At 36.4% G+C, this 13,495-nt stretch overlaps 1 protein-coding gene across 2 annotated transcripts in view; it reads left to right on the top strand.

The window, feature by feature from the left end:
* Positions 1–13,495, top strand: part of CD2AP (CD2 associated protein) — a 74,037-nt gene that overhangs the window by 10,510 nt on the left and 50,032 nt on the right. For both annotated transcript variants that reach the window (XR_015740681.1, XM_026707824.2), the window contains exon 2: positions 3,989–4,149. Coding sequence is in view for 1 of the 2 variants with exons in the window: in XM_026707824.2 (XP_026563609.1) it covers positions 3,989–4,149 (161 nt within the window). In the remaining variant the exon portion in view is untranslated. The remainder of the gene's footprint in view (positions 1–3,988; positions 4,150–13,495) is intronic.

Here is a 13,495-nt window from a genome sequence, read left to right on the forward strand (position 1 = left end):
TGCAACGTTGGGAGCAGCATCACAGAGCTCTGTGCAGGCAAGCTGGGCAGCGTCTGCAGACCTCCCCCACACCTGCAGTTTGAGCGGTCTAAAAAGCGATCGGCAAACTGATAAGAGCTCAAGCCAGCTGATCGTGTAGTTGGTTGCTGTGTTTTTCCCTTGCTGACTTTGCTCGGGGCTCTGTATAGCCTAAGGAGCGATTCTTCAATCTTGGAGCCTGTTTTCCTATAGTCAGTGGCCATCTTGGATTCAAGCCTTTCACCACGAGGTGAGCAGCTGTTTTGTAAATCCGGGGGCCATTTATACCCTAAGGGGCTTAATAGAAAAATTTCTAATTTCCAGAAGGGGTCATCCTCACTATCCTGGCTTCTCGCAAACCTTCTACAAGGTGCATCTATGATGCCACCTGGAAGGCTTTTTCCCGATGGTGCCTCAGGGGAGGTCTTTCTCCTGCTTCAGCCCAGTTGGCAGAAGTTCTTAGCTTCCTTCAGCATGGGCTGGAGAAAGGTTTGGCCCCCAACACCTTACGCAGGCAGGTTGCGGCCCTCTCCTCAGTCCTTTCATGGGGTTCGCTTCCTTCCTTATCCCATCACACTTCAGTCAGGAGGTTTTTGAAAGGGGCTTCCAACCTGCACCCTCCGGTGGTTCACAGGTATCCTTCCTGGGACCTTCATTTGGTCCTTTAATGTCCTTACAAAGCCCCCCTTTGAACCCCTTAGAACAGTGTCTCTCTGTTTCCTGACTCTGAAGGTAGTGTTCCTTGTTGCCATCACTTCTGCCAGGAGGGTTTCCGAGCTTGCTGCTCTTTCCATCAGACAGGACTTTTGTTCCTTTCACGGTGATAGGGTTGTTCTTTGTCTGCCCCCTCATTTATTCCGAAGGTTGACACCTGGTTTCACAGGTCCCAGAACATTGTTTTGCCTGATTTCTGTCCTCTCCCGCACCATGACTTAGAGCAGCAGTGGCACACGCTAGATGTAAGAAGGGCTCTTAGAATATACATTAAGCGCACTTCCTCCTTCAGGAAGTCGGAAGCCATGTTTGTTTCCTTTTTCCCTTCTCACTTGGGGCACAAGGCCTCTTCTACTATTAGCAGGTGGGTCAGGTCTTGCATTGAGCAGGCCTACAAAGCTGCCGCCCTTCCAGTTCCCCGAGGTCTGATGGCGCACTCTACCAGAAACGCAGCCACTTCGGCTTCCTGGGTGACCCAAGCATCCTTGGAGGAGATTTGTCGTGTGGCCATGTGGACATCCCCGTCTCCTTTCATCAGACACTACTGTCTGGATGCTTTTGCCTCGGCAACTGCAGCCTTCGGCAGATGGGTGCTTCAACGAGTGGTTCAACAATCGGTGTGATGAGCCAGACGAGGACCCGCCCATGGACATGCAAGCTTGGGTATGTCCCATCCTGGGCTCTCGATGCAGCATGGAGGAGAATAGGTATTGGTAGAAGTTACCCTGAACGCCCTTTCTATCTCTGCTGTGAGAGAGCCCAGCCCCTCCCTTGATTCGTCTGGAGAGGGTAAGACATATTTCTGTATTTATTTTGGGCTTTCAGAGACACCTTTCAGTCTGTCAAGTATCTTTGCCAAAGCTGGGGTCTCTCCTGGGGCCTGGATTTATATCTTAGTACAGACTCAGCTACGACGTCATAGGAAGGAGTCAACCCATCCTGGGCTCTCTCGCAGCATAGATAGAAAGGGCGTTCACGGTAACTTCTACCAACGCCCATTTCCTTTATTTTTTTTCTTATATGTATCCATGTAATCATAACTATGTTTTTACTTGTACCTATTATCTTGTAAACAATTGACAAAAATAAATAAAAATTTAAAAAAATGGTGATTGGTGTTTTTTCACGCAAAGATAACAAGATTAGGTGCTCCTTAATACAAGTGTTTTCTGATGAAGCACCTTAGAAAAGTGTGATGACCCAGGTCAAGGCACAGAGGCAACACTGTCAGCTGATAGTTCAAATCGCCCCTTTATTGCTCCAACTTTCCCCCAAATGCTCCCATGTTGATGGCAAGTCCCTGAGCAAAGTGATCACACACACACACACACACACACACACACACACACACCTCCAGCAGCCTCTGGCTGTAAGTAGTCCAGTGAGCACAATGACCGCAAAGTAAGGAATCCAGTGTGGCAAGGGATAGGTCAATGAGTCCAGGAAGCAAAAGAACATGGCAATGGTTTCAGGAAGCAAAGGAACAAGGCAATGGTTTCGGGACCTCCTGAGTCATCGGGTCAGCCTGTGCTGCTTTCGCCTTCGCTCCATCTTCGCGCTTGGGGAACAGGAGGGGGTGGTCCCTGCTCATCGCCTGAACTCTGTCACTCCTCATGTTCACTGCTTGCCATCTCTTGGTCATCCTGCCCCTGGTCGTCTCTGCCTACAAGCCGTCCCAATCCTGAAAGGCCCTGGCCTGACTCGGCCTGCTTCTCCTCACATTCCTATGAAGCCAACAAAGCCCCCCTTCGATCTCTGTCAGTTCTACCTCAGGCTTTTCTTCCTTCGCAGATTCAGGCTCCGATAGGGGCATGACAGAAATGAGTGTTGGGTTTTGGCAATGGCTATCTTGATAAATAAATGCTTAAAAGAAGAAAACAAGCCAATATTTACTTTCAAATATATACCTATCCCAGGGTAGTAACTATTGAATTCAACTGTATAGTGCAATATTAATGCAATATCAGGGGTTTTCAGTTCAATTGCATAGAATATGAATGTATGTTTTTGTTTTATTTTTTTATAGTTTTCTTATGTATAATGTACACTGAAGATGGCATTTAATTTATACAAATCACATTAACTTTTTTCATTTGGGGATTTTTTTTCTCTTCAATCTTGTCCTTCAAGTTTTCTTTCACATAAATTAAAAGTACCAAATCTATTCCTCATGTTGATCTTACAGTCTAACTACGCTCTAAGTCAAATCTTTCTAGCATATCTACTTTTTCAATTTTCAAAGTTATCTGATACCAATCATTTGTGGTCTGTGCTGCAATCTACACTGGACAGCACCCGGGCTGACTTAATCACACTTTTCCATTTTCTTGATCCAACCTTGTCCATATAAGTAGTGCCCAGTTCCAAAATAACCAGAACAACATATAAACACTGATGGCATTGACAAAATCACAATCAGTTAATTATAAAAGGTAGCTTTACTTGGAACAGCTTCCATCCTGCAATAATACTTTTAACACCATCAGGCAACAACATCTACCTACCTTGGGTCCTTGGGAAGGACTTGATAGGTGGGGTAAAAACACCAAATCCAGTCTAAACACTTGGCTGATTGTGTGACAAACTATAAAAATAATAACAACTTGTTCATGACAGGCAGAAAATATTTGCCTATCCTCTGTTGGTTTGCCAACTAATTAACAAGCAGTTTATGTGGGGATATATTGAGGAATTAATACAGTAACATTTCTTTTTATATTTTGAATTTTAAAAAGCTATAATAAGGCTGAGATGAAAGTTTTCAGTCATCAAAACAAAATCAAAAGGACTCATGACTGGAGAAGTTCTTTTGCTTATACCTGTGTGATTGTAATCTTTGCAACAGTGATTATATTGTCTCCGGATGACTGTTTTAAAATTTGGGGTATTGAAGAAAAGGAGAAGAATTACTGCTCACTCTGATTTAGTTTTATGATTACAGAATAAATCCCTTAGAACAGAAAAGATGTGGCCCTTTCCTTTTGGTATAGATTGAACTTCCAAAAAGGTGCAGCTGAATGTGTTCTGTGTTGGATAATTTATACAGAAATAAATTGTACTTCTTTTTATTTTCTAACAACTAAATTTACTGTTGCAACATAATCTAAAATCAGGGCAATTTGTAAGAGAGACTTCATAAAGTACAGTTGTCAGGGTTCAGAGTTCATTTTCACTTTATATTTTTTTAAATGTCAATTTTTTTTTTACATTTTATAGGTTTTATTTAACTAAGCTGACTTTTTTTCCTTTACCCCAGTTGAATATGTTGTGGAATACAATTATGATGCTGTACATGATGATGAGCTAACCATTCGAGTTGGTGAAATCATAAGGAATGTGAAAAAGCTTGAAGAGGAAGGATGGCTAGAAGGAGAACTAAATGGGAAAAGGGGCATGTTCCCTGATAACTTTGTTAAGGTAAGCATTCATTCTTCATTAAAGTTGTTGGGTAACTTTATTTATTAGATCTATATTAAGAACTGTGGTGGTGCAATGATTAGAATGCAGTACTATAGGCTATTTCTGCTTACTGCCTGCTGCCAACAGTTTGGCGCTTCGATTCTGAGTGACTCAAGGTTGACTCAGCCTTCCACCCTTCCAAGGTCGGTAAAATGAGGATTGTTGGGAGTAAACTGTGCAAAGAGGTCTGTAAAGCATTGTGAAGCGGTATATAAGTTAGCTATTGTTATACTGGTGAGAATTTAGCTGAGAGATCAGAAAAGGGTATTTGAAGAGTGGTGTAATATAGCATATTTACATAAGATATTTCAGTGTGCTTTTTTTTATCCTGCCTATTATTTTTATAAATAACTCAAGGCTGAACATACCTAATACTCCTTTGTCCTCCTATTTTTCCTGGAGCAACAACCTTGTGAGGTGGGTTGGGCTGAGAAGTGAGTAACTGACCCAAAGTCACTTAGCCAGCTTTCATGCCTAAGGCAGGACTGATAGCATTTCCTTTGGTTAATATTTCTGTAGTGAGTAATCACTACATCCTTTCTATATGTAGATGCTAGTTGTGCACTGAACTGCAAGTAGAATAGTAGGTATTCAATACATGACAACTTGGTCATGATAAAAATATGTGCTTGCCTTCAGTGGCCTTACATGCTAATCATGACCTTCCCATCTGAAATACTTAATAGAGTGCAGGAAATTGTGACATCAATATGTCCTGGTAGGTAATAAAGAAAATAATATGTTTTACTAGTGGATACTATTTCACTGATAGGCAAAAATTAATTTTTAAAATTGATTTTCTGAGCAAAACTAGAAATATACCTGGATAGCTCCAAATGTTATTTATTCTTTCATAAAAATTCAAAAGTCTATTTCTACAATTTTAAGCCAGGAAACATGACTTATGAGTTAGGCTTCTTTGCACATATAGCATTCAAAATATGAACACAGTCACCCTGTTCACATAAATATTGAAAATATTGAAATAGGAGCAACCAGGAGCAAACTACCGTATAATAATGTAATTATTCATTACATCACCTAAAAATAGTGTAATGAATAACTTAAAAACCAGTGATATTGCAGCAAGAAAACTCATATACAAAATAATGATGAATACAGCTGAGGAGGACTCAATTCTCAGTCATGCCTAAAAGACTTCTGAAGAAAGCCATGTCATAATGGCCTTTCTAACTGCCAATAATTTTGGCACTGACCTGATCCAAGGAGGAATGCTGATCCCTGTCAGACCATTGTTTTCCAGAGTGGGGACCAAACCTGAGCACTCAGTCCTTAATCTTATTAGATGAGTAGATACCACTGAGATCAGGTCACCCCAAAAGTATCCAGATAGCTTTAAAGTTGACAAAACAATAAAATGAATGTACCCAGAAACCAACCAGTAATAGTGCAACTCTTGAGTTAAAGGTGCTACCTTAATTCACATAGAATAAATTCTATACACTGTTAATATGTTTCACAAGCAAAATTGTGCTTCTTCCTTGTATAGTCCAGAATTTATCAATCTTATCTAGCCAAAGAATCCCTCCCTGTCTTTCAGATTCCAAATTTGTATCATGACAGTAAGAACCATAAAATATATTTGATTTAAAATACAATATTCTGCTTTTATTACTGGTTCTAAAATAGAATTAATTACTATTTTTAATAGAATCAATTTTAAAGAATCCTCAGACTATCATAATCTGGATTTAATTAGATGTGGGAATCTTGAATGTATCAAGAGCATATTATTAAAAATAATAATTTATTAAATGTATATGCCATCCAACTCCCAATGACTCTGGGTAGGTACCATCAATCTAAAGCACGTGAATAATTCAGTATTCTCCTCCATGGTGCATCGAGAGCCCAGGATGGGTTGACTCATTCCTATGATGTCATTTAGCTGAGTCTGTACTAAGATATAAAAGCCAGACCCTGGAAGTTACCCCAGCTTTTTTTTTTTGTAAATTTTATTTGAGTTTTCACAAAGAGAAAAGAAATACAATTAAAACCTCTTTTTTGAAAACAGCATAATCCCGGGTTACATTTCTTCGTACAGACACAAATTCAGGTTCATGCTCATTTTTATATTCTATTCCATATCTTATTACAATTTTACATTTTCTACATGGCTTCTCCCCTCTTTTAATTTCCTCAATTTTATTGTATTTATTTCATCTCAATTCAAATAATTATATTTATATTTTTTATCTGTCCTGTTTCAATTGTCTATTATCTTTTCTCATTAAACAAAATTTCTCCTGTAGTTACTGATTGGAGTATGACGCCTTTATATCTTTCCCCTAAAGTTATAACACTCAATATAATACATAACTTCCATTCGGATTCTGCTTGGTACATTCTTAAACTACACACAGTACTCTTAAAAAAAAGAAAGAAAAGAAGAAATTATAAATGTATATAATTAAAACAACATTCCATTCCAATTCAATTCTATCATTAATATTAATATTCATTACAGTCTTAACATTTTTCACGTTACTTTTCAATTAAATATCATACTTCTATGGGAACAATTATAAACTTTCCATAATCAATTCCCCCCCTCTTCACTTATATTTTATAAAACATTGACTAGTTAAAATGTTCCCATTCCTTCCTAATTCAATTTTCTCATTTATTTTATTTTATTTACTTTATTCACAAACACTAACCACTCTATCCCTCATTCTAATTATATGTTTCCAATTTTCTAAAATTATTTCTATTTCAAATATAACAACACAATCTCATGTACCTTTACAGAATCCCACTTTCAGTTAAATTTTCACCCATTATCTCTAAATAAGTCCTGTTTCTTTATATCTTGCTCCGGACCTTTGTAACTTCTTTTCCTTTCCTTCTCTCTCTTCTTCTCTCTCCCCTTTTTACCCCTTTGTCTCTCTACCTCTATTTCCGTCTTCTGTATTTCCCTTTTCTGTTGTTTTCCAGTATTATACTTATTTTTCGAATTATTTTTCTTTTCTTTAGTTGTTTTTTTAAGTCTTAAATTCTCCATCCTCTTTCCCCACTTTCCCTTTTCTTCCCCACATAGAGTTACTTGTTCATTAAAGATGGTTTCTTCTTTGTCCCAGTCTTCTTGTTTTGCAGTCTTTTCTTGTTGTTTCTCATAGTTCCAAATCTCCATTTCTAGAAATTGAAAAACGAAGCCAAAGGAACCCTTCCCTTCTTGTGCATCTTATTTGTACTTTTTAAGTTCCATTTTCAATTCATCCAAAAGTAATGCCATTGTAGAAATTTTTAAACAATCACCCGATTGATTTTAGTCATTAAAATGTAATAGCCAAAAATCCAAGTCACCAAGTAATCCAAATACACACAAGCTGTTTCTTTTTGCTTTTGCTTTTTTTCTACTTTCTCTTCCTGGGGTTACTATTTAGTTGCAAAGTTTCAGTTAAAATGTATCTTTTAGAAGTCTTACTGCGTTAAACACTTCCAGCATCAGAGGCCCTACTAAATCTATTGTGGCTTTATACAATTCTACTGGAATCCCATCTGGACCAGGGGATTTATTATTACATTGATTTTCCATTGCAGATTTTAACTCAGACCATGTAATATCCTTATTTAGTAATTCTTTGTCTCCTTCCCCTATTGTTTTATCATTCGTATTCTCCAGATAAGTTCTTATTTTATCCTCATTGATTTCTTCTTTTTATATAATCTTTGGAAATAGTTTAATATAATATCCTTTTTCTTCTCAATCTCATGTTGTGGGATGCCTTTCTCGTCTATTAATTGGTGTATCAATCTCTTTTCTTTTTCTTTTTAAGTTTATAAGATAGCCATCTTCCTGGTTTATTGGCGTGTTCAAAATAATTTTGTTTGGACCTTCTCAAGCTAACTTCTATTTTATCTTGTTCAATTAAATTCAGCTTATGTTTGGCTAGTATTAACTGATTTTGTAGTCCTTGGGTCTTAGGGGTTTTTGTAATTGTGTTTCTAAGTCTTGGATTTGTTGTTGTAACGCGTTTTGTTGGGCATAAATTCTCTTGTTTTCATAGCATTATAGGAAATTGTTGTGCCTCTTATAATGCTTTCATAGTATCCCAAATGTTCTGTTTTGAAGTTGTTTCATTATTATTATCTTTTAGAAAATAGTTTAGCTCCTCTTTCAGTTTATTAATATACTCTTCTTCATTTACAATTTGGTTATTTAGTGTCCATCTTTTTTTTATTCGCTCTCCTATCCCTCCAAATTAGCTGTATTGGGTTATGATCAGCCCATTCATTCGGTAGAATTTTGATTTCTTTTATTTCATTAGCCAAGTCCAAATCCATCCAAGCCATATCTATTCTGGTCCAAGTCTTATGTGGGTTAGAATAATATGTAAATTGTTTTCCTTCAAGATTCCGTTCCCTCCAATTATTGCGAATAGAGTAAAACAAGTTTTAATTTATACATTCATGAAGACCAAAATGGTTTCCTTCCATTCCGCCAAATTAAAAACAATTTAAGAACCGTTATTGGCGTCTTAGAATATTATGAAGCTCATCCAGAGAAACAATTTACACTCTTGTTTCTAGATGCGGAGAAAGCATTCGATAACTTACATTGGCACTTTTTAATACAAAAAATCTATAACATGAATCTGGGCACTAAATTCGAGAATATTATCACAACAATTTACAATACCCAACAAGCCAATATACTAATTAATGGTGAACAAACAGGCCCACTAAGCATTGAAAAGGGCGTTAGACAGGGTTGCCCTCTCTCACCCCTCTTATTTATATTTGCTTTAGAATCATTGTTAACGCGGATAAGACAAAATCCTGAAATCCAAGGGGTTAGGGTCAAGGCAGAGGAATATAAATTACAGGCGTTCGCAGACGATATGGTTTTCTTCCTAGAGGATCCCATGGAAAAAGGACATAATCTAATAAAAGAACTAGAACAATATGGTTCAGTAGCAGGATTAAAGATCAACAGAAATAAGACGAAATTACTGACTAAAAATCTAACAGAGAACCAGAGGAAAGAATTAGAAAAAACCATGGGGATACAGGCAACAAAAAAGGTCAAATATTTAGGCATATGGTTAACACCACATAGTAAATCACTCAAAGAGAATAATTATGATAAACTGTTACAGCAAATTAAGAAAGATCTAGAATCTTGGAATAAGTTGCAGCTTTCTTTACTGGGCAGGATTGCCACAATCAAAATGAACATTTTACCAAAACTCCTTTACTTATTCCAGACAATCCCAATAAAATTATCAAAAAATTTTTTTTGATGATATAAATAAGGTAACTCTTAAATTTATTTGGCAAGGGAAAAAGCTAGAATCAGTATTAAGGCCTTACAAGATGCAAAAAGTAGAGGTGGGCTAGCGCTTCCAAACTGGGAATTATATTATTGGGCAGCCAACTTACTATGGTTAAAAGACTGGGTCAATTTACGGAATAAAAGAACTCTAGCCTTGGAAGGGCAATGACCTTCAGAGAGGATGGCACGCATTTCTATGGGATGTGGGAAAACTAAACAGGCGTACTTTCATAGACATCTTATTAGAGATTCACTATTAACTAATTGGAAAAAAAATATGTAAAAAACATTATTTAAAAATTCGATTTGGCTTTCAACAATGGAGGCAATGGTTCATCCCAACAATTTGGATATAACAAAAGACTAAATATAAAGATTTATTAGATCCTTTAGGAAAATTAAGAACTCGACAGGACTTACAGGAACAGGGATTTAAAATTGATCAGTGGTTATATATACAAATCCATAGTAGATACAAACAAGATATCAAAGAGTTTGGAATCTATAGCAAATTACAACTCTTAGATAAAATCTTATTAGGATCAAATAAAAAGAATATCTCTAAATTTTATAAATATTTATTGGAGGTAGAATTAGAGCAAGAGATAGTGAAAGGGAACATGATAATGTGGAGTAGGAATATTGGAAGAAGCATTACATTAACAGAATGGGAAAAGTTCTGGAATAGAATCATTAAGATTACGAAATCTGCGGCGTACAAAGAAAATATGTATAAAATGTTATATAGATGGCACTTACCCCCTTCGAGGTTAGCGAAAATGAACCCAAACTCTAGTCCAAAATGTTGGAAATGTAAAAACATAGAGGGAACCTACTTTCATATGTGGTGGACCTGTAAAGAAGCCCAGAAATACTGGCAAAAAATTAGAAAATGGCTGGAGGAGATAACCAAAGATCAAATTGAATATAAACCAGAGTTCTTCCTACTAGGGATTTCTGATAAACATTTTCCTAAAAAACGAAATATATAATAATTCATATTCTAACTGCGGCCAGATTAGCATTTGCTCAGTGCTGGAAATCATCCCGTTTACCTACAGATCAATTGGTCATTCAGAAAATATGTGACTGCGCAGAAATGGACAATTTAACCATAGCTCTTAAAAATAAAGAGTCTTCAGCATTTGATAATAATTGGAATGCATGGTATAATTGGTTATATCAGAGATAAACTGTTCAATGAGCATAAATAAGCATAAATATCCATAAATGGCGATAAGATGTGTATATTTAAAGTAAGAGAAGAATTGGAGAATTGGATCTTGTAGACTGTCAAAAGAATATTTGTCTGGTTTTTAACGTATTTTCTTTTTCTTCCGTTTCTTTGTTGTTTTTTTGTTTTTGTTTTCTCTCTTTTATACTCCTCTTTCTCCTTTTTCGGTCGCAAGACCAGCGTTTTTTTTTTTTCTTCCTCTCTCTTTCTCTTCTTTCTTTCTTCTTTTTCTCTCTCTGTTTCTTATGTAATGTTGTTATGTTATTTTTTTAATTGTAAATTCAATAAAATTTATATGCGAAGAAGTCTTACTGAAATTTTACTTTAGATTCTTTTAAAGTCCAGGCAGTCTCCTCCCTCTTCCAGATCCTGCCCTTATTCTTTTTCTCTCCTTTCCTGCTTATAGAAGAAAAAGTTTTTAATATCCAGAAATCTTTATTGTCCCTTTGGCATTAAGTTATATTTTCAGCTTAATTGCCTATTGATGCCAAAGTGGATTTTTCCAATTTCTTATTCTTAATTGTCAATATAAGGAAGGAGAGAAAAGAAAAGAAAAAGTCAAACCTTTCCCTTTTCACTTTCTTTCACTGCTTCCGACTCTTCTTTGGGAGCGATGTTATTTCTTGTAAAATTTAAATTCCACGGCATTTTAGTTATTGCTTTTTCAACTTAGCCTGGTCAGCCAAAACTTTCACTTCTTATCTTCCTCCTGCACGTTCTTTTCCAGTTGAGTTCTTCTTTGAGGCGGCCATTCTGACCACCGCTCCTACCGCCTTCGAGAAAGGGAGTAATGGGCAGCTGAGGAGGAGAGATGTGGCTCTCCTCGACCCTGCTGGCAGTCTCCCCCTTCTTCACCACCGGCTCGGGGCGCTCCAGCGGTGAGCCCAGGCAGAAACCGTGCACGATCGCGGATTCCTGTCTGTCACCGAAACCCTTCAAACCGGAAGTCGGGTTAAATAGAGCACCAAAGAAGACTGGGCAAGCATTTTGGTTGAATTAGCTTTTTTAAACAAATATTTTTAATATTTCTTTAATAATTCTTCTATATTCACAGATCCTAAATTCACAGAAATAAAAAGCAAGAAATACAAAGCATATCTCTCTAGGAAAAGAGATGGGAAAAGATCTGAGAGGTATAAATAGCAGGTGCCTCACTGATGATGGACATTATTAATTTTGTAAAAAAAATATTTTTTGAAAAAGAGTAATGGCCAGTACAATAAAGCTGCAGATAGTTATTCTCTTAGGAGAATTGTACCACTGAGTACAAAGGGATAATAACTTTTTGTGTGGGGCGGAGGATTGTTGATCTTCCTTAACAGGTATAAATAGGTATTGCTACAAGCGTAGGCAAACCAGGAAATATTTGCTTAGTTAATATTTGAACTTTGGCCACTGCAACAACTAGGTAAAAATTTCTGCAGCACATACACCTGGGTGTGTTGAAGCAAATATGTCTTTAGAGCCAGTAAGTTCTTTTAAAACATTTCTTGCTAGAAGTTACTACCTAAACCTTGTTAAATCATGATGGTTTTATTTTTAAAATGATTTAGGTGATTATGTAATGTTATAGCATTGTCTAAAGGACTGTTTGCAAATAATATTTTTTTTTCAGGCTCAGACAGCTGTTTTATTTTTCACAAACTGTATTTATTTGGATTTAGATAATGCTATAATTGGGATATGGATTGAGATATTCCATTTTTAATGGACTTTAATGAATTTTGCAAGGTAAAATTAAGCTGCAGAATTTAGGTATTGATTATATCGTGCATTTCTTGTTTAGCCTTGCTGAAAGGAAAAAACAAAGCAGGCTATTTTTAAGATGTTTCCAAATAAAAGCTCTTTTGGAAAAAAAAACCTGACCAACTCTCTAACTGTTGTTAAGACTGAAACAAACAGAATACTTTATTTTATTTTTTTTGCATCCAGTTATTTAAATCAGCTTCCTTGTGGTAACTATCCTGGGAAACTTATTTTGGTGAGGAATTTTTGTATTGTTGGTAACTGAAATAATTAATGTTATAGTTTCTAAATTATTTTTATTCCTATATTAGAGATTTTTTTTATTTCTTCCTGAGCTCTAATGGAGAAAGGCATTGATGATGGGTTTGCTTGTGTCTAATGCACAAAGTAATAGAATCCATACTGTGAATCAGTGTTTTATGTAGGTGATATCGGCAATTGTGATGCCGTCTATAGGGAACAATATTAATTTAAAATAATGCAGAGGAAATACTCAAACGTTCTCTGCTAAACTGCTTACATGCTTGCACTAGGATAACCTTAAATTGTTTTTACCTGCTGTTCGCTATTTGTTACATAGCTTCAATATTAATAATTCAACTTGGATGTCACGTAAAGATATAAATAGTACACAGAAATGTATAGCTTGAGATGGGGAAAGCATTTCCTATCAGGAAACCGAGATTGTTTATGCAGCCAAAAGAGTAATGCAAAAATATTTGGGAAAGTACTTGCAAATGCTACAGTCAGAACTGAGCATGTATTGCTCAATGACTAAGGAATATTGAATGAAGGTCACTTGAGAACTGGGTTACTAACTTAATACCTTCAGTGATTCACTTAACAAGTGTGGCAAGACAGGTCATAAAATGGAACAAAACTCATTGAACACCTGTCTCACCTAGCAACTGAAATTTTGGACTGGATTGTAGTTGTAAGTTGAGAATCTGTATTATTTGAATAGGCCTTTGAGGTTGCCATAAAATACTCAGACAGCACCACCACCAGATGGATTTGAAACTGGA

The sequence above is a fragment of the Pseudonaja textilis genome, chromosome 1, assembly GCF_049901715.1.
Source record: "Pseudonaja textilis isolate UNSWEBS1 chromosome 1, rPseTex1.2, whole genome shotgun sequence".
Lineage (NCBI taxonomy): Eukaryota > Metazoa > Chordata > Lepidosauria > Squamata > Elapidae > Pseudonaja > Pseudonaja textilis.